This window comes from Pipistrellus hanaki, assembly GCF_964339955.1.
Source record: "Pipistrellus hanaki genome assembly, chromosome: 2".
In the NCBI taxonomy this organism is placed as follows: Eukaryota; Metazoa; Chordata; class Mammalia; order Chiroptera; family Vespertilionidae; genus Pipistrellus; species Pipistrellus hanaki.
The window spans coordinates 129,623-154,626 of record NC_140504.1 but is presented as its reverse complement, the minus strand read 5'-3'; the positions used below and the strand labels follow the sequence as shown (position 1 = coordinate 154,626).

Here is a 25,004-nt window from a genome sequence, read left to right as displayed (position 1 = left end):
CCTGGAGCCGGACGCTGTGCAAAACAGCCTTGTCCTCCTGCTCCTGGACCTTCAGCCGCGTGCATTGGCCACTTGGGTTTGGAGAGCACATCTTGTCCCAGTGCGAGGTAGCTGGAGGCCTTTTAGGGGTTTTTCCCTCATGGTGTCTTAAAATTAGGGTTCTATTTGCCTTTGATAAGAGTATTGTTCACGACTAAATGCACAGATTGCAGAAAAGCACAAAACACAAGGTGAGCTCCTTGTGCAGTAAAGGCACCATGCGGAGATGAGGACTTCTTAAGCCCACGACTGTTGTGGTGGCCACCGACTTGGTTGTCAAGTCCTCAGGGTGCCGTCCTGGCCCGTGAGGGCCCGGCCCACAGGTCTCGGTGGTCCTGAGCGGACACGGGTCAGGGATCTGAGGACACAGCGTCACACAGCAGCTGTGCCCAGGACTTGCTGTGCTGGCCTTGTGCCGACATTTGGTGGAGCCTCGTGAGTTGGTCCTTTACGTTATCCCAGCTGCTCAGGGCCCGTGCTGTGAGTGAGGGTTAAAGTGAGGGCCGGCCTCCCGGGGCCTTGGCTCAGGTCTGCGGCCAGGGCCTCCCGCTCAGACCACGGCCGTGAGGCACAGGCCCACTTTTGTCCCGGGCTCCGTGTGCCCTGGTGCCTCTGCTCTAGGCCTCGGTGTGGTCGCCCACCTTGGCATGGGATGTGGCAGCCCATTTCTCACCGTCCTTCTCTGCCCCAGGCCCTGGGCACCTAATACTGACTGGAGCCTCCCGCACCCCTGGGAGTCAGCCTGGTCTGCACACATGCCTCTGCTGACCCAGCCCCAGCCCTGGCGTCCTGGCCAAGGCCTGTGTTTGCTGGGGCCACGCTGGGCTGTGAGCAGGCCCAGCAGGAGCGGGGACTTTGGGGCTGGCCATGTGGCCTGAGCAGGGGCCGCCCGGGGGGGAGGAGGGGGGGGCTCTCCGAGGACCCTGCTGTCCTCACTCATGCCTTTCTGTCCTGTTCTTTTCTCTCTAGGAAACTCCCAGTTGCCTGATAACCTTCCAAGGTGCCTGGTCAGAACCACCACGCTCTCCCTACCACTGACCACCGGAGGCCAGCAGGCCCAGCTGCCAGGAGAGGAGGGAGGACTCCTCCAGCTCTGTGCCCACAGGAGGACTGCCAGCCCCTCCAGGGAGCTGCTGGAGGGGGGCAGGATGTAAAGCCCGGCTTGAGACCTGCTGAGGCCGAGGCCCACCCAGTGCACCTGAGGCAGCCCGCTTCCCAGAGCCTGTTTCTGGGCAGAGCCGGACGCCACGCGGCTGCCCGACCGCCCGCACAGCTGCCCGCTGGCGCTTCCCTGAACAGGTTCTTCAGCCTGGCCTCGGCCCGGCTGCTTGGGGCCCGCGGGCTAGAGGCCTGAAAACAGGAGTCTCCCTGCAGGAGGTTCTGAGGCCTTGGGGGGCAGACAACCAGCCAGCCACCCCCTGCCTCTCCTTCAGCTCCTTCAGGGCCTGGGCCCCACTGCTGACCCCTGGACAGGAGGTCCTTCTCACTGGCTCCCCCAAAGGAAGAGAGGCTGGTTCTTCTGCTGCCCACCGTCACAGCCCGCCATGGCCACAGGAGGCGGCGGCTCCAGCCCAGCACCGGGCAGCCCCGGCTGCCAGGACCAGCCCCAGCCCCGACACTCAGGGCAAGTGGCCCCGTGGCCCCTTCCCAGCGGACCTCAGCCTCTCCGAGGGGACGGCTCCAGGGCAGGAGCACAGAGGGGGGCTCCCTGCCACTAGATCATACAGGGATCCCGACATGGCTCCCCGCCAACGGCCCCTGAGGACATGGGTCCTGGGAACAACAGGCGGCAGCGAGCAGGCGGCAGCCCCACAGCAGCGTGGGCCCGGCAGACGGTGTCTGAGGATGGAGCGTGGCCGTGGTGACTCGTCTCCTGGCCCCGCAGCTCCTGAACCTTACGAACCCCAGCCAGCCTTCTGACCGCCTGGGCCCCCTCTCCCATCCACCTGAGGGGCCGGGATCGCCTTCGGAACGAGGAAGGCTTTCTGCTGCTTCCATCCCTCTGTTAGAGACAGCGCTGTGCCAGCCCCAGGGTCACGCTCCCACCATGGCAGCACGCGCCTGCCCCTCAGCCACTGTGCTTTAAGGTGCCCCCCCAAATGTATGTAGTACAGGCTGTTCCCCAAATGTATGGTACTACAGGGTGTCCCCCAAATACTATATGCACCCAGCATGTCCCCCCAAATGTACACACAGTTTAACAGCTGATACCTCCATTTTCACTCCTTTTCAGGTTAACGGATTTGACGGGATGGGTGACACCAGACTAAGCTTTGAACAAAGATGTATCCTCTGGACTTTCTTTTGGGGACACATACAGGGTGAAGGGTCTGGTCCCGCCCGGGCCACAGTGCAGGCATCCAGGGCCGCTGTGGACAGAGGATGCGCAGAAACACGAACACAGCGATTCTCGGTGTTTGCGGTTCCATTGCTTCCTTAGCAGCAGCGCCTGGACCAGACTACCGCGGCCATGGAGTCCAAACATCAAGAATCGCTCCTTCGGTTTGGTGTTTGTGCACATCTCTTCCAGCAGCTGCCCTGGATACCTCGCCTGCTGGGCGTGGGTCCCTAAACTTTAACTTGTGTGTGTCCCCGTAGAAAGCCTCACGGAGAAATGTTCTTCACCAAATCTTAGTCTGTCTTCCCCCATTTCTTCAAGTCGGTTAAACCTGAAAAGGAGTGACAATTGAGTGCTGTAGCGGTTGTTAAAGTGTGTACATTTGGGGGGACACTATATTTCCACTCAGTGGGGTGCAATTTCCACCATGTGTCTAACCTTGGTATACCTTTTTGGGGGGACACCTATATATACATCCTGTGAGTGTCCGTTTCCATCTGACCTCTGTACCTGTTTTGGGGGACAGCCTGTATTTGCATGCAGCGGGGACACATTGTCCAGCAGCAGCCTAACCTCTAAATAGTGTTTTGGGGGACAGCCTGTATTTACAGGGAGTGGAGACTTACTGTCCTGCAACAGCCTCACCTCTTTATAGTGTTTTGGGGGACAGCCTGTATTTACATCAATTGGCGTCAATCTTTGCCATGGGGACTCGCACCTGCTGTATGTCTGACCGGGTGCCTGCACGTTCGGGTTCTGTTGTTCCTGAGGTGCTCTTCCTGGGATGGGGTCGGCCTGGTGACCGGGTTCTGAAGGAGGTTTTCCTTTGGAGCTCATGTGCTGAGCACTGACAGACTTTTCTTCTGAGTGTTTGGAGGTTGTACTGAGCAGTCTGTAGGGCGGATCCAGGATGGCTTGTACGAAAGTGAGTTGGAGTAGAATTGAGTTTTTAATAAAGTGAGTTGGTGTAGAATTGAGTCCTCGTTTTCCTCTCTGCGCATCACTGGCAGCGATGTCGGGGCTCCGGGCTCCCCGAGTCGGCCCCCAGGCTCCTGGGCCCTGTAATCAGACCTCCCGGGGCCAGGCGGTCAGAGGATGAGGAAGGAGGCTTCCTGTTCACCAGGCACCAGCCGTCCCAGTCCTGGGTGTGTTGTAAGCTCATGTGAGTTTAATCCATTTTGATTTGGGGTTTACAGCACAGCGCGAGCTCAGCTCCAGACCATCCTTTGGATTTTCCAAGGCTACTCCACTGGGAAGAGGCAGAGGAGGGAGGGAGGCACCTGAGATCCCCCGACCCACTCTCATGGCGGGCTGTCCAGCTGCCACCTGCGTGACCCTTCCTTCCTCACCAGCCTCTGCTGGCAGGTGCCTCCTCGCCCTCCTTCCCGTTCTTTCCCGTGGCCCAGCTCCTGTGGGAGCCGCACTCAGCGCGCCGCCCTCCCCGTGCTGGACCCAAACTGAGCGCAGGCCCTGCAGGCCGCCTCCCCTGGCCTTGGGCTGCTGCAGGGTTTGACTCTGGCCAGGCCCCCCCTGGGAGCACTCAGCCTCTGTCCCTGACTCTCTCCCGCCTGGGACAGCTCTCCAGGGCTCCCACTGGCCAGCCCCTGGGGCACTCCACATCCCCTCCACAGACACTCACTGAAAGCTTCGTGGGTGCTGGCTCCCGGGTTGCACCGTGCAGGCAGTCCCCCCTCACCCCGCCCCCTCTGCAAGGCTGACCACCTGCTCCCCTAGCACTGACCACTCCTGAGCTTCAGGCCTGAGGTCGGCTGCCTGGACCCCCTGCCCGGGCTGCAGGCTTCCCCCTCTCCCCCGCCTCCTCTGGGCTCCCTGCTTACCCAAGGCACCAGCTGTCCTTCACAGAAGCCCAAAGCCTGTGTTGCAGGGGGGCCCCTCCTCTCTCCGCTTCCCACAGGTGGTAGCTCCCCTGAACTGGAAATGGGTCTGGAATCTGCCGCCCTCTTACCTAACTGTTCTCATCCCAGGACCCCCACACCCCTGTCCCTGGGTCTTGGCAGGGACTTGCCAACTGGTCTGCCTGCCTCCCACAGCTCCTCAGCCTCATGGCATCTCTGGGCATCCACCCAGTGACCTTCCTCTTTGAACTTCCCTCCCTCAGCCTCCACACTAGCTACACCCATCCCTCTGAGGACCAGGTGCTCCATGGGGCTCACCAATGAGTGCACCCCCTCTGCTATCACCCCTCCCCCAGCCCCAGACCAGCTGGTGCACTCCCACAGCTTTCCCTGCAATCTTCCCCGAGGCTGGGAGCACCTCTAGCCCAGGCCTCCCTGGGAGCCTCCAGACCTGTTCCAGCTTGGATGTCCCAAGACACTGCCTACCCTAAATGCTCAGCAGACCGTTTCCCATCCTCTCACCAAAGCCTCTGTGAGCCTCCTCTCTCACCTTGTCCCCCGCACCCAGACCCTGCTGGGTACCCCCCACCCCCACCCCGCCTCTTCCCTGTTTCCCATCCATCACTCCCTCAGCTGCTTCCAATTCTGACGTCTTGCTCACACACCATGGAACCCAGGTGCTGGGCCCCTGGGCGGTACCACGGGGTCCTCTTGCTGAGAGGACTCCCTAACCACGCCCTCCTGACCTCCATGCCCCCCCACCCTGCACTGGCTGGGAGCTGTGTGGTCTGGGGGTGGGAAACATCCAGGTGATGCTCAGGGCTGAGGTCTGCCTGCAGAGAGGGTGGGGTCACCTGTGGCCCAGAGGGGCTCCCCCTGGGAGAGCAGGACAGTGAGGGAATTGGAACAGGTTGGGCACACCTCGGGAAGAAAGGATCCAACCAAATGTTTACCAACAACTAGAGGAAGAGGAGGAAATACCTTTATATGTACACACACACACACACACACACACACACACGTATATAAGCATATACGCAGCTCATTAATTCCCTTAGAAAACTCTCATTGATTTTCGCCAAACAGATGTACTTACAGCCAAGCTGTGCTTGCCCTCCTCTGACGGGTGAGTGTCTTTCCCACGAGAAGGTTGGGTGATGCTTTCTCTCCCGTTGGCAGGTAAGACAAGCGGAAGGTGTGTGTGGGATCCTCACTCTTTTGTTCACGAGGTGAGTGACCGCTCAGTGGCGTAGTGCTTTTCTGGGTGCAATCCCGAGTCCCTCCATTCCTGTGATGTGTTTGCCCTGGAATGCCTACAGACATCTTTTTAAAACCAGGGAGACCATTTACGTGCCATAACATTCACTCAGGACACACTTGTAGGTTTAATCTTTACTATTAACATTTTTTTCATCACTTTCTCACATCTAGAGACAATAGGCACAGCAGAAATCAAATCAAGTCCTGGTTTGGTAACATTGGCCAATTCCTACGGTGTAAACATTCTCACCAGTGTCCACTTCAACCTGGTGACACGGTGTCCCTAATGGGAATGGGAGATGGGAATAGGTGTGCGGTGCCACCCTGCTCTATGATATCACCCCCACGCAGGTACAATAGGTCTGAGTAACCCCAAGAGTGTGGGTTGCAAGGAAACAATGGCAGGTGGCAAGCTTTAGGGTTTCTTTGTAAAAAGACTGGGTGGGCTGAAGGGAGGGGGACTGCGAGGGTGAGGGTGAGCCCTCTGCTAGGTGCACACCAAAGAGGACCTGCAAGAGGCACTGGGGAAGGGCTGCAGGGGACCGAGGTAGGCTCCCAGGTTTTCCCGAATGTTCTCTCCCAGGCTCAGTGGGTGGAGACTAGGGAAAACAGCTGGCTTGTGGCTCGGTGGCTGGCTGGTGAAAGGAGCTGGAGAAGAGGGTCAGGGTGACCTTGCAGCCTAGGGTCCCCCCATTTTCCTTCCCTTCTCACAGGGCATTTCCATGCTCACCTCTCACCTACCAGATCAGCAATGAAAACCCTGGAAGCAGTCAATGAAGGAGGTGGCGGACAGCCGTCCTCTCTCAATTTGAGTGTGAGCTGGCACAGAAGTAGCTGGGAAACTTGCACTCACCCTTTCATTAAAATAGAATTATACATTTTCCCTCAGCTATTTCTAGGATGACAACCTATGAAAATCTGACATATCCTGTAAACTCTCTCTCTATTTGTCTCTGTTTCTCTGTCTGTCTCTGTTTTTCTTTCTCTTTCTGTTTCCCTCTCTGTCTCTCTCTCCCTCTCTCTCTCTCTTTCTCTCTCTCTCTCTCTCTCTCTCTCTCTCTCTCTCTCTCTATATATATATATATATATATATATATATATATCTATCTATATATCTATATATATATCTATATATATATATATATATCTATATATATCTTCCTCCCTCCCTCCGTCCTTCTCCCATGCACACATGCATGCACTCCTGCACCCTGTCCATACCACTTTCCCTGTAGCACACCCGTCAGCCTCTGTGTTATTCATGGACTGTCTCATGTTTGCGATGAGGCCTCTCACCAGGAGCAGAGAAACAGAACTTCCTGCCCCACCAACAGCCCTGAGTACCTTTGGAGGTTGCTGGCATTCATTCAGGGAGCAGCTACTGTGTGTTACACCCCTTCTAAGCACCCCGTGAGAATAAATGGTTCAATTCTTTGGTTCCTGTTAAATGGGATGAATGGCTCCCTCTTCCCAATTGGCCAGAGAGAAATCATTGCATGAGGAAGAGGCATGGGCGCCAGGGTGGAGGATAGAAGGGAGACGCTGTAGAGACTTGGTTGGGGGCAGTGAGGTGCCCAGGGAGCCAGGGATGAGCCAGCTTCGCAGGCACCCCGCCTGCTGCTCCTCAATCCCAGCCTGGAGGCTGCGGCTGGGAGTCCCTTTCTCTCCTGTGGCTTCTGTCCAGGAGTGAAGGACACAGTGACCAGGCAGCTGGGCAGGGACCAGAGCTCCCCACTCTGCCCGGGAGACGCTCCCCCTGGAGATCAGGGCAAGGCTGATCCTACTGGGGCTGCAAGGCAAAGTCTCTCCCAGCTTCTGGTGCTGCCAGCTGTCCTTGGTTCCTTGGCTTGGAGACCCATCCTCCGCAACCATCTCTGCATGTGTCCAAGTCACATCACCTTCTCTCTGCTAGTGACTTTCATTTCCCTCATTCTTTTTTTCTTTTATTTTCTTTCCTTCTTTTTTCTTACCTTTATTTTTTTTATTTTTTTTTAAAAGAATTTTAGTGAGTTTATCTGAGCCAAACTGTCGACATATGTCAGGAAGCAGAACTTCAATGGATTCAGATAATGCTCCAAAGAATGGCAGGTTACATTTCTATTTCTATGTTGCAATCAAAGGAGGGACATTGGTGGGTTACATGAAATTCATTGTTGATGGACTAAGCAGTGGGAAACCTCTGGGATTGGATAAAAAGTGAAACGATGGACTCTTACTTTGGCGAGTGCAGGAACAATTAACATGATAAAGAAGCAATTTGAGGCATCTGTCCTGGCGTCCACCACATTTGGTTGTGCCCCAGGGGTCATTTCCCTCTTTCGAGGTCACCTGTCATGGCAGCGATGGCCCACCCATCCAAGATCGTGAAACCCACTCTGACCTTCACACCTGCCAAGGCCCTATTCCCAACATGGCCACGCTCACTCTGTCCCATCCGCTTGGATTAGGGGACACAGCACACAGTCCAGAAGAGGTACTACACGGCACATGGAGACACGGAGGCACAGGGCTGAGTGGAAACACCAAACTCAGAGCAGCAAGCCCAGTAGGAATTTCCCATAAATGCTGGCAAAGGCACGCCCAGGCACAAGGCACGATTCCCTATGGGCCTGTTCTCTCCCTGTCCATGTGCCCACGCATGTCAAGATGTATACCCTGCCACCGGCATGGCCCCTTCCATGCAGGGCGGGAAGAGGCCTGTGAGCCAGGAAACTGCAGGGCTTTCCTGTAGGAAGGGGGAGCACATCTCTGCATCACCCCTACTCCTTTCACAGTGCTCTGACAGGAGACTCTTTGGGGCAGCGCAGCTCCCTGTGCTGCCGCCTCCCGCCAGCAGGGGGAGATCACGGGCTCCTCGCAGTGCACTCCCATGGCGTCCTGCCCGGAAGTCCCGCCCCTCCCGGAAGTCAGCTGCAGGTGCTCCTGCTGCTGGAACTGAGTGACCCGAGGGCCCTCAGGCAGCGCGGGGCCAGGGAGCCTCGAGGCGGAGGTGGGCCTGGGGGCGGCGGGCGGGCCCTGAGGCGGCTGAGCCCGGGAGGAGCCGTGCCTGCGGCCTCGGAGGGCAGCCCCGCGGGGAGCAGCGCTCACTGGGGATTCAGTCAGCATCTGCGGGGCCCTGGGGCGCGGGCTGAGGACCGCCCCGCTCGGCTCCAGGTCCTCCAGGCATCGGGCCCGCTCTGCTGCTCCAGCGGCCGAGGGGGCCCCTCTGAGTCGGGGTTTGTTTGTGAGGAAGCCGCCTCCTCACCTGCCAGGCCGCCCTCCCCAAAGAGGCCGATGGAGCCCGGGCCGCTCTGCCCCGTGTGGGCCCTCAGGGCGCAGCTCCGGGGCGTTCCCGGCCGAAGGCCTCCATGTGAGACCGGCTCCTCCTCAGCCCAGGGCCTCGGTGTGGGACCGGGTCCTCCTCAGCCCAGGGCCTCGGTGTGGGACCGGGTCCTCCTCAGCCCAAGGGTTCGGCTCACACACAAAGTCACCGACAGGGAGTAAAAGCCACGGACCCGACCACCTGCTGCAGGTCAGGCGTCCCCTGGACGTGTGCCCAGGAGGTCACTGCCCACTGTGCTCTTCAGCCTTCCTCGCGGCAGGACGGACACCGGAAGTGACGCCAGGGGCCCCATGAGCTCCAGGTCTGTGGTGCCAGGAGCGGCCTCGTGGGACCCAGAGTGTGTCCCAAGCCCACGGTCCCTCAGGGAGCTGCTGCTGCTCATGGATCCTTGAGCCATCAGGTCTCTGCAGATATGGGAGTCCCGCCGGAATTACCGTGTGTGCTCACGCAACTCCAGCAGCATGGATGGTATTGCTCCTTTTCAATTATTTTTATATGAAGTTATATTTTATATGAAGACGTCCAATACATTTGAGGAAATTGTACTTGAGTCAATCCATTCCTGTGTTGATAACATTCCACCATAGAATTTTATACATGAATTTTTCTTGATGACTACAGCATTCTAATTTGTTTTTTGAAACCATTTCTATTGATTTAAGAGAAGGGTGAGGGAGAGATAGAAACATCAATGATGAGAGAGAATCATAGACCATCTGCCTCCGGCACACCCCACATTGGGGACTGAACCTGCAAACTGGTCATGTGTGCTGACCAGGAATTGAACCCCCACTTCCTGGTTCGTTGGTTGACATTCCACCACTGAGTCATGCCCCTGGGCTAATTTCTCTTTTTTAAAGTTACCTTTGAAAATAACATCTCGTGTTCATGGCTTGCTTTTCAGGTTGATCTTTAGTGAGGAGCTCCAATAGGGAGTTCACAGTTGACATTATTTATTAAATAAAGAATATGCCCTGTCTATGGGCGCTGGCCTCTGTGAGGTCATGTTTTTCTGCAACCCATCTGCTCCTTCTCTGGAGGCTTGCAGCATTTAGTGTTTGCCCTTCAGCAGTGACACATGTATGTGACAATTGAAGCAGCCCTCGAAACCTACTCTTCTCCCATGCCCCCCCATCTGGGTTCCTCTTCCAGATCCTTTCCCTCAGAGTTTAATCTTTTCCATCTAGTGGTTGCATGGCTGGGCACAGCTGCTGGTTCCTCAGGTCTGCGTTTGGTAGGTGTCCCTTCCAGAGTGCCCCTCCACAGGGCTCCATGCCTTGACCTGGCCCTGCTCCCGCCTCCTCCTCCTCCAGGGTCAGCATGTGAATCACAGTGAGTGCTGTTGGATGTGCGGCATTGCAGACAGACATGTAAGGTGCTCTTGTCTCCAAGAAGCTAGACTGCTGGCTAAGTCGGGGTCCCGGGTTCGATATAAAAGCAGCAAGAGAAAAAGTTAGTTACCTACAAGGGAGTACCCATAGGACTGTCAGCTGATTTCTCAACAGAAACTATGCAGGCCACAAGGGACTGGCAAGAAATATTCAGAGTGATGAATAGCAAGAATCTACAACAAAGATTACTCTACCCAGCAAAGCTATCATGCAGAATTGAAGGTCAGATCAAGAGCTTCACAGATAAGTAAAAGCTAAAGGAGTTCATCACTACCAAACTAGTATTACATATATGAAATGCTGAATGGTATTTTTTAAGAAGACGAAGAAAAAAAGGTAAAGATAGAAAATTATGAGCAATATACTGACAACAGAAACATATCTATGAACAAGTGAATCTAAAAATGAATAAAAAATCTGATGAACAGAATAAACTGGTGAATGGAACAATGAGGGGCATAGAAATGAAACAGACAGATTATTGTCAGAAGAAATGGGATGTGGGGTGATGGGGGAAGAGATTAGACAAAGATCTTATATGCATGTATGCAGTAAGTATGCTTCTGTGTATTTCAGATTATTACAATTGCTCCCCTGTTCCCGCCCACTCCAATAACTCCCCTCCACCCAGTTCCCACCCAGACAATAAGGTGGTAAGGGCCTGCAGTGGGGTGGGACCCAGGTGGAGTGAAGCTATGGGGGAAATAAGAGGGATATCTGTAATAATCTTAACAATAAGCATATATTGTATACGAAAGAGAAAACAGACAAAACGTCATCGCAAACACCTGACAATAGTGGCGGTGAGCTCCTCTCAGGGGCCCTCTATTCCAGCCAGCTGAAGTGTTTATGCTGGAAGAGTCAGTACTTTTCAAATCAGCGCATCAACATGCACACGGTAGGAGACACCCCCCCACAGGGCACACGTTTTAAGACCCGGTCTGAGTGTGCAGTACTGCTACAGGGCCGCAGGGACTGGTGGAAGCAGCACAGAGCAACCTGCCCGGGCAATGGGACCTGCCTGTAAGCACACCCTCTCACCTGCTAAGTCAAGGTGGGGAAAAACAACTGATTCCATTGACGTTCATTTTGTTTTCATCTGTGATAGTCATGGATGCTTTTTTATTTCTCCTTGGGGTGCTGAAATTGAGCTGGGAAAAAGGCTCTTTGCAAGTAGTTTTAATTGCTTTCTACGATTTTTAAAATATGGTTTGTGGGCTGTTGGAATTGTAATTTTTAATTGCCTTCAAAAATGGAGATTTAAAATAATATCTGGTCTCACTCAACAGTTAGATATCTCAGTTGCTCTTGTGTCAACTGGCTTACAGACTTTCTCACAGGCACACACAGATTTCTTACCAGGTTTTCAACTTAACTTGATTCAACTGATGAATCTTAATACCCAAGATTCATCTACTGTACTACACGTTTGTTTTCACAGCAATAAATATTCTAAAAAATAAAAATAGAAAAAATAAAATAAAAATAAAAATCAAGTGAATTAAAAAATCTGATGAACAGAATAAATTGGTGAATATAAAAGAAGCAGGGGCATAGAAATGGAGTGGACTGACAATTCTTCGGAGGTGTGGGAAGAGACTGGACAAAAAGTGTACACCTATGAATGAGGACAGTGGTGGGGAGGTAAAGGGAGAGGATGGGGTGGGAACTGGGTGGAGGGGAGCTATGGGGGGAGAAGAGGAAACAATTGCAATAATCTGAACAAAAAGTATTTATTGAATTAAAAAAGATTCTCTCTTTGTCTTTTTCCCTTGGCATTTTAATTATGATGTGTCTTGGTGTGGCCCTCTTTGGGTTTCTCTTGCTTGAGACTCTCTGTGTTTCCTGGATTTGTAAGTCAGATTCTTTCACTAAGTAGAGGAAGTGTTCTGTCATTATTTCTGCAAATATGTTTTCAATATCTTGCTCTCTCTCTTCTTCTGGTTCCCTCATAATTCTGATAGTGGTATGCTTGAGGTTACCTAGACACTCCTTACACTATCTTTATATTTTTGGATTCTTTTTTCTTATTGTTTTTCTGGTTGGTGTTTTTTGCTTTCTCATATTTCAGAACTTTGATTTCATTCTTGGGATCCTCTAGTCTACTGTTGAATCTCCATATATTATTCTTTATTTTAGTCCATGTATACATAATTTCCGACTGATCCTTTTCCTTTTTTTTTTTTTTTTTTTTTTTTGCATTCTCACTAAGTTCTTTGAAAGTCACAATAGTTTCTCAGAGGTTTTTAGATGATTTTTGAATAACCTTATAACTGTGGTTTTGACCTCGATCTGCACTATTTTGCTTCCTTCAATTCTTTCATTTGTGACATGTTTCTTTGTCTCTGCATTTTGGTTGCTATCCTGTGTTTGTTTCTATGTATTGGGTAACTGCTAAATCTCTTTGAATTGATAGAGTGCCCTCGGTTGGTAGGTTTCCTATAGGGCCTCAGCCTCCCCAATCACCTGAGATGGGACACTCTTGGTGTACTCCTTTGTGAGCTGTGTGCACAGTATTGTTGTAGTTAAGCCTTGATTGCTGTTGGTATCAATGGGAGGAATTACCTTCCAGGCCAATTGGTTGTGCGGACTTCCTGGGTCTACAGGGGAAGAGCTGCTGTGCAGGAGACATCCTTATGGGGCAGGACTTACTTTGGTGGGGCGTTGGTGCTCACTGAGTCTGCCCCTTGAGGATGTCACTTATGCATGTGAAGGGTTGTAATCTGGTCTGGTCTCACACTGACCACTGGGTACACTGACTCTTGGATCTCCAAGGAGGTGCCAAGTCAGCCACTGCCTCAGACCACCCAGCAGAAACTACAGAGATATCTGCAGATTCCTCCTCTTTGTTTGGGCTTTGGAAGTGCCAGGATGAGGCCCAGCTGTGAAGCAAGGCAGGCTGGTGCTGGTGCCAGCCTTGGGATTTTTATTGATAGCTTTGCAGTTTCCTGTTCCAGCTGCAGCTTGGTAGACAAGTTTTAGGCTGAACAAGGACAGGCCATTTATATATAATAGCCTTTGCTCATAGCTTGGTTGGGGTTGTAAATTGGGTGAGGAGAGGTCTCAGGTAATATTCAGGGTAGAGCAAACAGAAATGGCTGCCAGTCAGCCCTGCACCAGGGAGGTTCCAGCACAGGAATAATGACCACTATTAGCATCTCCATCTGGAAGATAGCTTCCCCCGCATTCCTACCCCGATGCCAGACAGTCCAGTTTCTCCCCGTATTTGTCTGGGTCCCCAGAGCCTTGTGAGGCACTGGACTTTGCACAAGTGGGAGCTTGTAAATTCAGTTGTGGTGCTGGCCTTTTAGGAGGAGCATCTGGGTCTCCAGCAGCCTGTGTGTCACTCAGCCCCAATCCACACTGGATTTTACAGTACTATTAGTTCTTATGGCCCAGCTAAGGGCAAAGATAAAAATATATTTTATAGATTTTTTATAGAGAGGAAGAGAAAGGGAGACTTAGAAACATCGATTAGAGAGAATAATCGATCAGCTGCCTCTTGCACACATACTGGGGATGTGCCCGCAACCAAGGTACATGCCCTTGACCTGAATCGAACCTGGGACCTTTCAGTCCGCAAGCTGACACTCTATCCACTGAGCCAAACCGGTTTCGGCTAAAGATATATTTTTAAATAAATAAAGTATTTTCCAAATATACAGCATTACTTTGGTAATTTTTCTTATAAAATACGGATTGGTTAGTGGTCTGTCAAATTGTTTTTTCAGCAGCTGACTGGTGGACTTCAGGGTTCTATGTCTGAACTCTTCCCAGAGGATGGGGAGAAGAATTCCCGAGCTGAGCTCTCTAGGTAAGACTTCACAAAATAAAGCGAATGTGTTGTTCCCTTAAAGGAATGGGTCAAATCTTTATAATTTGTCTGATGGGAAGAAAGTAATTTTTCACAACATGGGTAGACATATTAGAATGAAGTGGTTAGTTTCCATTTATAATGATATAGGGTGTATAAGTTAACTTTTATGTTTATTTTTTATATGCCCAGCTAAATCTGAAGTTTTGTAGGGAGAGGGGTCTGAGCCGCTGGCAGAGCTGTTTAGAATGCGGGGCCTAGAGCCGTTTGGCATGGTGGGCATGGAGACAGTGGAATGTTAGGTGCAGAGCGGGTGGTTGTGGAGTGGGTAGGCGTGGAGTAGGAGGGTTAGGAGTCGGTAGGTGAGGAGTTGGTGGGAGCGGAGAGGGTTTGTGCTGAGTTGGAGGGTGCGGAGTAGTTTGGTGAACTGTCAGTTTGTGGAGAGTCGGTGTGAAAAGTCGGTGTGAGAAGAGCCGGTGGACATACAGTCGGTGAGTGCAGAGCCTCTTCCTGGGTAAGAAGGGACTCTCCCTGCCTCCCCCTCACAGCTCTTGTGAAGATTGAATGAGCAAGGACAGAGGGCACCGAGCTCTGGGCTGGCGATGGGCAGAGAGATGGGGCCCAGGCGACTCCAGAGTCTGTGAGCTAACCCTTCCCGCTGCCAGGCATTGATCAGAACTGCGCCCACTGGCAGTAGGTCCACGGCTTCCCTTCCACCAAGAAACTTGGGTTCTGGATCGTGGGGGTAAAATGAACACAAAATGGAAAAGCAGGTGCTACTGCCCACTCCCAGTTAGAACTGTGCATGGGGCCAGGCTTTGAAAGCTGCCCACCGAGAGCAACGGACACATCCCGTGTATGCATGTTCCCAAAATGAGAAGGCAGACTGGGGAGACTCAGCCCCCGAGGACACCTGCTGGTTCCGGGAGGGATCTGGGCAGGAGGAGAGATGAGGGAAAGAGCGGATCGGCTCCCCCGTGTGTGCTGGGCCCTGGGACAGGACTAGGCCCCACGGACTCCTCCTGTGAGGGGGCCTGTGAGGGCCCACCCTTGGTGTCCCACACCAGATGTGCCTGACACCTGGAGGCCCACAGTCCTGTCTGTGGTGTCTCAGCCCTCATTTCCGGGACACTGTCCAGAGCTGTTGGTTTTCTGAGACGATATGTGTGACCTGTTCAGAAGAAAACTGTATTTAACAACAACTCGCCCGAATAGCCATTTATTTCTAGTGCCCAGATGAGTGGAGTGACTGTGGAATTAAGAGGTCTAGGCTCAGCCCTCAAACCGGGATAGCTCTTAGCCCCACCCCTTCCTGGTTAAGGAAATGGGCTCAGTGAAGTCCCATACCTATCAGCAGGTCTCTCATCCAAGCAGGCGAGGCTGTACACGTCAGACACTCTCGCATCAGGGTACCAGAGATGGGGCAGTGTTAGGTTTATGTGGTGTGCTTCCCTGATTTTCTGCTCCTGCGGACACAGGGGCCTGCTGCCAGCCAAGACTCATAGGCTAGGCTTAGCGGCTTAAGTGGGCACCACAGAGGCCCTCAAAGCAGACAGGGCCTGCTGAAGGTGTGATGTCCAGGTTGTGGCTCCATGCCAAGGCGTGTCCTGTGGGAGGCAGGCGGTCAATGATTCTCTTTCATCATTGATGTGTCTATCTCTCCGTCTCCTTTGCTCTCTGTGATCAATAAAAATATATTTGAAAGAAATACATTGGAGGTTCGGTGCATGAAATTCATGCTTCGGGGTGGGGGGCCCTCAGCCTGGCCTCCTGCACCTCTCCAATCTGGGGCTCCCGGATCTGTAGGGCTCAGGCCTAATATGGCAGTCAGCCATCCCTCTCTCAATCCAGGACTACTGGCTCCTAACTGCTCCCCTGCCTGCCTGCCTGACCATCCCTTAACTGCTCCTCTGCCAGCCTGATCCCTCCCTTACTCCTCTCCCCTGCTGCTGGTTTGATCACTCCTACCTTCTCTTCCCTGCCGGCCTGATGCCCCTAACACCTGTGCTTTAGTCCCCACCACCTTGGCTTTCTCTAGAAGGATGTCCAGAAGACTACTGTTCTATTTAGCATATTACCCTTTTTTTAGTATAGATATTTAAAAAACAACAACACCAAAAAACAAAAAAACAAAACAAACCTATAGATAAGGCCTGGCTGCTGTGTTGCTTTTCTGAAAGGATAGATGTAGGTGGCTGATGTGGCAAAAAGGGTCTCTGCTGGCATTTAGGATGTGCGTTAAGCTGTGATTTTCGGTCCCCATGGCCTTTCCAAGACATGTTAAACCAGCTAAGGGCCTCAGAGCTGTCCGTCCTCCTATCCTTGCTTTACAGCTCTGTGCTGGGCGTCACTTTGTTCGGACATCACTGACCTTGGTGTCTTCATCACCTACCACTGGGGCAGCATGTCTTAGTGGCTGTAGGTGTCCCAGCTGGGCCCTGTGTTGGAGTCACTTTTGTGCAGCTGTGCGTTAGGAAGTGAGCAGGTGCATGGAGGCCCTGCATCCGGGGGAAGGAGGGCAGCTGCACGGGGCAGGGCCTGCCCAGAGGGTGCCCTGGTGCGCATCCTCACCCACCCCTCTTCTTGCACTAGGAGCCTGGACAGAGCCCCCAGCAGTTCCTTGAGGAGCTGCTGGGGGACAACATGGCCCTGGAGGCGGAGCAGGGACTAAGGATCAACGAGTCCGACCACCGGAGCGCGGAGCTGGGCCAGGAGTCAGAAGGTAGGCAGCAGCCCCTGGCCCTGGGGAGCCGGCCTGGCCGCAGCTTCTCCCTCAGCCAGGGAGCTGAGCCCTTGGCTCTGAATCTCCTGGGTCAGCCCATCCTCAGCCCAAGTCCATGGGGTTTGATTCAAGGGCTGTTTGGAACTGTCAACTGCCTTCTCCCCAAGGAGAACATGAAGGTTCTGGCAGCATTGAAGTCAGGACATGAACTACAAAGTCAGTGCTGCCAGTTTTATCAGCTCCCATGCAGACAGTCCCAGGAGCCTTCAGAGGACAGCACGCTGACCCCCAGCGGCTGTCTTACAACTGTGCGTGGGGGACTGAGCGCTCTGGATGGCAGGCACCTTCCCCAGCGGTCACTAACCTGCACTGTCACAGGAGCCTGGGCTGATTTCCTCCGTTCCTGTCCTCATCGGGCAGATGGGTGCAGTCTGCTCTGTCTCCCTGGGCCGGGGCTGGCTGCTCAGGGGCCCCTCCTCCCCAAGGGCCTTACCCAGGGGTGGTAAGTTCTGGGCACACGCGCCCCAGAGGCTCTATCCCCCACAGACATACTGGTCAATTTTTGTGCCCCCCACATTGCCAGCTGAGCTACCCAACACCCCACTCTGAGGGTTGGCAGAGACCATGCCATGTGTTTGCCTTCTCTGTGAGTGTCTGAAACCCTTGACTTGACGGTCAGGTTGGAACTTGGCAAAAAGTGGTTCCAGCATTTCGAGCATCTTGAACTTTTGTATTGGCCTGTCCACGGTCACCTGCTTTCTTCTTAAACTCTGGGTGGCTCCCCAATGCACCCAAGAGGAGCCAGCAGAGGGGCCACAACCCACAGCGACAGCACCCTGCGAACGACAGAGGGCATCCAGCTGGCCGTCTCTGGTCTTTAGACCTTGGCTTCAGGTGGATGGCCCTCTCGGAGGGATGACCATCTCGAGGCGGAGTCAAGAGGGGAGCTGAGGCCCCGGGATCGGGGCTCTCACTCCACTTTGTTCTTCAGCCGCCAGCGCGACCATGGCACTGGGGCAAAATTCCCAGGCCCCTCAGGACACAGTCCTGGAGCTGCAGGGCGATACCCAGGCCCTGCAGGAGAGCAACAGCAAGTGTGAGGAGCTGATGAAAAAGAACCGGCAGCTCCGGGAGCAGGTAACGGAGTGTGTGTGTGTGTGCGCGTGTGTGTCCGGAACATATGGGCCAGCCGGAGGCCGGGTTTGTCAGGGGGTGACAGGTTTGCGGTTTGCTTTAAAGCCAAGTTCACTTTGTGACCTGACTGGCATGGGCTGGGTCTTTGGCTTATAGGTGGCAGAGTTGGAGATCCAACTACGAAATGAGAAGGATAGCAACCATCGCTTGAGAAGCCTCAAAGAAAAGCTGTTCAAACTCTTAGAAATTCAGATGCTGCCCAGGTCCCTGCAGGTAGGCACTCAGAGCACAGGCCCCTGTTGCCCCTGCCTGCCAGAGGGAGGGTCCAGGATCACAACCGTGTTCTGGTCATTGATCAGTGATTCCCGGTGACCAGTTCCCTAGCTCAGCTGCATCTCAGACCAGCAATTCTCAGCCACGGCCGGGCCCCGGGGCAGGTATTGCCTCGCCGGGACACTGGCCATCTTGTTGTTGATGGACAGGACTGGGGGCCCGAGAAGGAGGTGCTGCTGGCTATGCAGGGTGGATGGTTGTTCTGTCAATATCTGGGAAAATTAAATGTTAGTATTGTCCAGGTATTCTGCATCCTTACTGAGGTTCCATGTGCTTTAAAAAATGGGGTTTTAAATGTGGTCAAAGAAGGCAACCAAGGAGCTGATCCATTTGCCCTAAAGTTCCCATGTGTGGAGAGGACACGGGACTCATGTAGCCACATGTGATGGTCCCTTCATGCCCTGGGCCGTCCCAGAACAGTTCCTTAAGCGCTGGGAGAACCTCACTCAGCATGGCTGGGTGTTGCCGGCCCCGAGGGTCCCTGCTCCTTTGGGGTCTGCACTTGCCCTGCTCTTGGCCCCTCACCGGGTGTGGGGGTGCAGGGATGGGGAGTGAGCAGCTCCCGGGGCCTGCACCCAGTGAGGCATCCTCACCTTTTCCCCGTGAACCAGGAGTGGGCCGAGAAGATGCAGCTTGAGGAGCTGGGGGAGCAGGCGAAGCAGCTGACTGAAGTCCAGGAGGCCCTGCTGTGGGAGCAGGAGACCAATGCCCTGGTCACCCAGGAAAATGAGAGGCTGCAGCAGGAGGTGGCCAGGTAACTGCCTCCGCCCTGCAGCGGCATCTGCCGGGTTTCATTCCACCAGCTCTCTGAGCGCCCCCTGAGCTCAGCTCCAGTGAGGCCCCTCGCACCACCCCCCTTTCCCGTTAGTGTCACAGCTGATGGTCTCGGGGGAAGGGCCTCCAGCTGGTGGCTGGGATGGAAGGACTAGTGACAACTGGGATGGAGCGCGGTCCAGGGTTGGAGGGCCGCCCATCCCACATGACGATGGTGATGACGGTGTCGGGCACAAGCACCTTCATCCTCTCACACCTGCGATCCCGGGAAGGACGTGTGCTCGCTCCGTGTCATTCTCGCGTTCCCTGAGGGTGAATTCACCTCCTGGCTGACATGCATTGTCGCCCCCATATCGGTCCCCGTGGCCTCTGAGGGGCCTGTCCAGTGGGGGAGACACGGGGGTCGCCTGATGTGCCCATTTGCAGCTGCGATTGAACAGGCCTCTGACTCCTGCCTGTTTCAGCTCTCACACTGCAAAGGAGCGTCCCTTCCGCGCTCCGTTGAGGACCGTGGGTTCTATTTTCGTGGTTTTCGGTGGCGATGTCGCTGTGTGAAATGGCCCCGAATGGAGTGCTGCACGGCTGTCTAGTGTCCCCAAGTGCAAGCTGTGCTGCGCCTTGGGGAAAATATCGGAGTGGCACCTGAGGGTCCTTCAGGCCCGAGGTATGGTGCTGTTGGCTGTGAGCATAGTAACCAAAGCGTCTTAAGGTCTTGATTGGTTGACAGAAATGTGGCCAGAGACTCCAGGAACAGTTGGGACAGTTGCAGTTACACTGACTCAGTGCTCACAGTGGCTTCATAGGACATTATCCTGTGAATCGTGAGAATTGACTGTGCTATTATCCTTTTCCCCTCCCTAAAGATGAGGAAAGGGGCTCTGAGAGAGTAACTAAGATGTTTGGGTCAATCCTGGGGGTAGTGGCCAGTCAGAATTCAAATCCAGGTCTTATCTCATCCCAGAGGCATGACCACAGGGAGCCTTCCTTTGGGCAGCCTTGTTTGAGTAGATGTTGGGGCTACAAACTCAGGTGCCTGCGGGGGCAGGCAGGTCCAGCAGGTGGGGGAGGAGTGTCAGCCGGAGGCCAGGCCTCCTGGAGAATGCACACCCTCTGAAGGCTGTCAGCTAGAGGCAGGCCTGCGCTGTCGGGTCATCCTTTTGTTTCTGCTTTTTAACAAAAACTTAATCCTCATCTCAGGATAATTTTTGCACTGCCCTTCAGAGAGAGTGAAAGGAAGGCAGGGAGCGGGCTAGAGAGAAACAGCGATGCGAGAGCCACTTCTCCTGGCTGCCTACAGCACACACCCCTCTATGCCACAGAGCAATCCCACCGCCAGGTGCATGGCCCTGACTGGGAATCCAACCCGAGGCGGTTCCGTACACAGGCGGACGCTGTCTCTGCGGAGCCACACCTGCTGGGGCCTCTGCTCTATGCTTTCTCCCACCCTCCGAGAAGGGCAATAGCTGAGAGTTGATGTGAAACTTGACCTTTTAAAATATTAAATAACTAACTAACTTAAATTAAATAATAAAGCTGTGTGGGCCAAACAGGGGCCCTCTGTGTTCACATTGAGTTTGTGCGCCTTAGGGCATTCAGATTTCAGGTATAACCCTTTGCCCCGGAAAGCCAGTCGGGTAATTATGACAATGATGATGATGATGCTGATGTCAGTGGCTTTACATAATGATCCAGAATCTCACAGTTTATTTGTGTCAGGAGTTGAAATCAGAAAGGGACTTGGGCTGGGGAGAAGAGCTGGGCAAAGACAGTTTCAGAGCAAAGATGTTCTGATTCCACGTTTTCCAAAAGTGTTTCAGTGCAAGAACCGTTTTCCAAGGAGGCGGCTCTGCAAAGCCTTCCATGGGAAGGGCTGTCACAGGCTGCTGTGTTGAAGTGTCCAAGCCTGCCTGTCCTGTGTCCCCAGCCCACAGGAGGCAACTGGGTGGCCACATAGAACCCCAGCGGACACAGTTGGAGAAGCACTGACTGTGCTCAGCCCTCATTTTCAGGGGACACCCTGAGGCCCAGAGGGGTGGTGGGTGTGATGGAGGCCCACCCCTGGGATGGAGGCTGGGAGTGCTCCTCAGCCCTGGGCCGTGTGGCTCTCCACCCGCAGACTGACCTCCTGGACCGAGCAGCTGCAGGCGGGGCAGGAGGAGCTGCTCACCAAGAACCAGGAACTGCAGGGCTCCTTAGAGAACGAGCAGCAGACTGTCCAGAGCTTTCATAAATTGTACCACAAGATGATGTTGGAGCAACGATCAAAGGAAATAACTTTACCAAAGCTCAGTGCCCAGTGCGAGGTGAGAACTGGGGTTGGTGGGCCTCAGGACACCGGGCCTGAGCCCTGCGCTGACAGCCGGGGGCCAGCCAGGTCCGCATGGGTCCTCATTGACGTCTGTGCCCAAACACTGTGTGTGAATGTCACCCAGAGGCCGGGAGGCAGCCAGAGGCGTTTTACGGGCACAAGCACCTTGGCTGTTGGGGATGTGTCAGAAAGACCTTTCAGCGGACCTTTGCTGTTTTCTTTTTTTAAGCACATATATATATTTTTTAATTTGAGAGGGAACAAGGGAGAGGAAGAAAGAGATAGAAACATCAATGATGACAGGGAAGCATCATTCAGCTGCCTTCTACACCACCCCCGCAGGGGATACCGCCCACAACTTAGGCATATGCCCTTGACCGGAAAGGAACCCAGGGCCCTTTAGTACGAGGTCCGATGCTCTATCCACTGCACTAAACTGGTTAGGGCCTGACCTTTGCTTTTGCAGAGTTGGGGCGGTGCATGGAAATAGCCAAGTGCCATTTTCTCTGTCCTCTGGGCTGAGCTCTGTGCTCTGTGCTCCCGTGTCATTGCATTGAATTCTCGCGATGCCTTTGTGAGCTGGGGGGCACGTCCTCAGACCTCTGAGGCAGAGGGTCTGGACTCCGTTTGACTGAAGCCAGAGCTTTGGCTTTCCTGCCCCTCCCACCTCAGGCCGAAATTCCTATCCAGCCTGTCATTTGTTTTATTGATGTCAGAGAGAGGAAGGGAGAGGGCGAGAGGGATGGAAACATCAGTGATGAGAGAATTTCTGTGATGGCTTCCTCTGCACGCCCCCTCCTGGGGATCGACAGCTCCTCCTGGGCGTGCTGCTTGAATAGGCATCTCACCAGTGAACTCCTGGTGCCTCGGAGGCCACTCCACCCACTGACCCACACCTGCCGGGCAGCTCATTAATGAGATAGTTTACGTTTCTTTTGAAAATGGCTGTGAAGTCGCCAGAACCTACTGTACATTTTGCACTTAGGCGCCTCTCAGCTCAGACTGGCTGCGTTTCAGTGCTCAGCGGCCACACGTGGGCAGTGGCCGCCCGATTGGCCGGTGTACTTGTCCTCCCCAGGTCATTGGCTGCGTTGGTCCTGCCGACGGGTGTGGCTCCTACGGAAAAGGCCCTCTTGTGCACGTGGCTTTTCTTCTCTGGGAGCAGTTTCCCAGCAGTGGAGCCACAGGGGCCGTGGTGGGGGACACATTGTTGATCTCTGTTTCAGTCGCTCACCCACTTGACTAAGGATTTGGAAGAGGAAAGAAGGCAATTGTGGGGCGAAATTGATGCGGTGAAACAGCTGAGCAAGACTCTCCTGGAAGAGCATGCGGGGACCTGGCCTCAGAATAAGTAAGGGGGTAGGGTGACCGACGCCTGTCCCCTCGGCTCCGGGCTTCCCGCTCCACGCCCAGCCTCCACATTCAGGACAGAGAGCCCCCTGGCGCACTGGTGTCCCCAGGGCAGGGCAAGGGGACAGACCATCTTCCCAGAGCCCTCGCCTCTCCTTTCCCAGGAATGGTCTAGATTTCTGCAAGGAGGGGTGGTTGCATTTTGCTGGCTTCCAAGACATGGCCCACTGCCAGCCCCTTCTTCCTCTGCTTTTGAGTTAAGCTCCGTTTAAAAAATATGAGAGGTGAAGAGAGGTACCTAGGGGAGAGATCCAGGATCGCGGGATGAGCCTTTTCTGTGTCTGACTTCCCCCCAATGATCTGGAGGGGGGGTTGTGGGTGCTCCGTGATTGTCCTCCCTCTGCGGACATAACACGGACCTGACTGTGGCATAGACACTGCGAGGGGCACAGGACCTGTGACCCAGTGGCCATGCACCAGCAGGGGTGATGGGATGTGAGCAGTGTGTGCACAGCAGACAGATGGTGAGGAGCTCCATGGAGGTGTAGAAGGAAGCGTGGTGGTGAGCATCGGGGTTCTGCTGCTGACCCGGATGGAGCCAGGGCCAGCCAGTGGGGCGGCACGTGGGGGGGCGTGAAGATGGCTCAGGGGTGGTCTGGGTGCAGGGAAGGCGCACGCAGTGGCAGCAGGGAAAGCCGGAGCCGGGGGCACTGAGGTGTGGAAGGCGTCCATGCCTCGCTAAGGAGTGGGATTCACTAGGAGTGAGTGTTTATGGGAGGCTGTTCTAGAGGCCAAGGGAGCTGCCTGAAATGAGGCAGGAGGGAGCGGCTTGGTGCTGGAAACCTTGTGGTTGGAAGTCAAGTAACCCGAGAGGCATCTTGTGGGCCCAGGGTGGCCTTCACCCCTCGGTCCTAGTGCTGCCGGACTGTCCTTCCTTGTGGTGGGGTATGACTGGCCCTGAGGGACAGGGACAAGGTCACAGTGACCACAGGGTCCTGTCCCAGTACCCCGGGGTCAGGGTGCTACTTCACTGTTCTCCCGGATTTTTCTGCTCAGCTCCAGCCGGCTCGCCACCCACTCAGGATGGCTTACCTGGAAAGCCTCATTGTAGTTTGGGGCAGAAATGACTGTGGCCTGAGTTGGCTCTCTGTAACACAGTGGGTACAAATGACCAGCGGAGGTTGGGCAGGTGCCAACTGGAAGCGTCGGGCTTTGGTACCCAGGGGATGATGTGGTGATGGTTTGCATTAGACAGTGTCTGCAGGAGGCCAGGGAGTTGGCTGGCTTCCTGAGCTGCTCCGGGGGGAGTCCTCCCAGCCCAGGGAGGGTTGTGGGGCCTGCGCTCCGTGAGATTGTGTGCCTAGTGGTGGGGGTCGGTCAAAGCAGACAGGGAAGCGCTCTAGCATAAGGCCAAGGAGCACAACTGTGGGAGGACAGGAACACAGACTGGAAGAGCAGATGCTGAGCCAAGGGCGCCGGGAACCCAGCGGGTTCGGTGGGCCTAGGCAGCGGTTTGTGAGTCATCACTTCTCACTCTGCCTACTTTATGGGGAGCTCTCAGAAAAGCCCCAGATTAGGAGGCACCTGAGCAGCCTTTTGGTCAAAGGAGCCTGAGCTGCTGCCTCAATCCGGGGGACTCATATTCCAGCAAGGAAACCAGGGTGTGAGTTCTCAAAGCCCACGGATTTGTGATCCTGAGTTTCACATGGTTCGAGCCTTGCTCTCTTGAGATGAGGTCCAGCCTGATCCTCGGGGCTTTAGCAGGTCTCCTCGCGTGTTAGGTTCCCAGGCCCATGCCACATGCTTCCATCTCCATATCCCCACGTGAGTTGTTCTGAGCGGCAGTAAGGTAGACACGGAACAGAAAGGTGCTCTGTCACGAGTGGGGAAAGCCACCTGGAGCAGGGGCCAGGGCGGTGGGCCCACACCACTTGCTTCCATCCCCGTATTCCCACATGGCGAGTAAGACGGTCCTGAGCTCAGTGATGTCCAAGTCCCAGGGAAATGCCGGCCCTTGTGGGCCAGTTTCCAGCCCGGGCCGATAAGTCAGTTTACACATTTTATCTAAAACCAGATCGTTTTCTCTTTCTCCGCTGTTTACAGAGGCTCATTGAAGAAGGTGCCTACAGGAAATGCGGAGGAGGAGGAGGACGAAGACTTAACGAAAGAAGCAAAAGAGGCCAAGGAACCTGCTGCAGAGAAGTGAGTTGTTCTCAGCGGCGGTAATTTAAACTCAGAACAGAGACCTGCCCTGTCACGAGTGGGGAAAGGCACCTGGAGCAGGGGCCAGGTCGGTGGGCCCACGCCACTTGCTTCCATCCCCGTATTTAAACGTGGCGAGCATGACAGTCATGAGCTCCGTG

At 54.3% G+C, this 25,004-nt stretch overlaps 2 protein-coding genes across 4 annotated transcripts in view; both read left to right on the top strand.

The window, feature by feature from the left end:
* Positions 1 to 1,726, top strand: part of LOC311617211 (uncharacterized protein) — a 62,870-nt gene extending 61,144 nt beyond the window's left edge. For all 3 annotated transcript variants that reach the window (XM_084873540.1, XM_084873544.1, XM_084873543.1), the window contains one exon: positions 1,009 to 1,726. The gene's annotated coding sequence lies outside the window, so the exon portion shown is untranslated. The remainder of the gene's footprint in view (positions 1 to 1,008) is intronic.
* A 16,021-nt stretch (positions 1,727 to 17,747) lies between these two features.
* On the top strand, positions 17,748 to 24,847 carry LOC311617339 (uncharacterized protein; the record flags this gene model as incomplete). Its single annotated transcript, XM_084873783.1, has 6 exons — positions 17,748 to 17,879; positions 18,033 to 18,149; positions 18,821 to 18,963; positions 21,100 to 21,286; positions 22,518 to 22,642; positions 24,745 to 24,847. 6 exons carry the CDS (start codon positions 17,748 to 17,750, stop codon positions 24,845 to 24,847), a joined length of 807 nt encoding a protein of 268 aa, XP_084729909.1.
* Between the last annotated feature and the right edge of the window lie 157 nt (positions 24,848 to 25,004).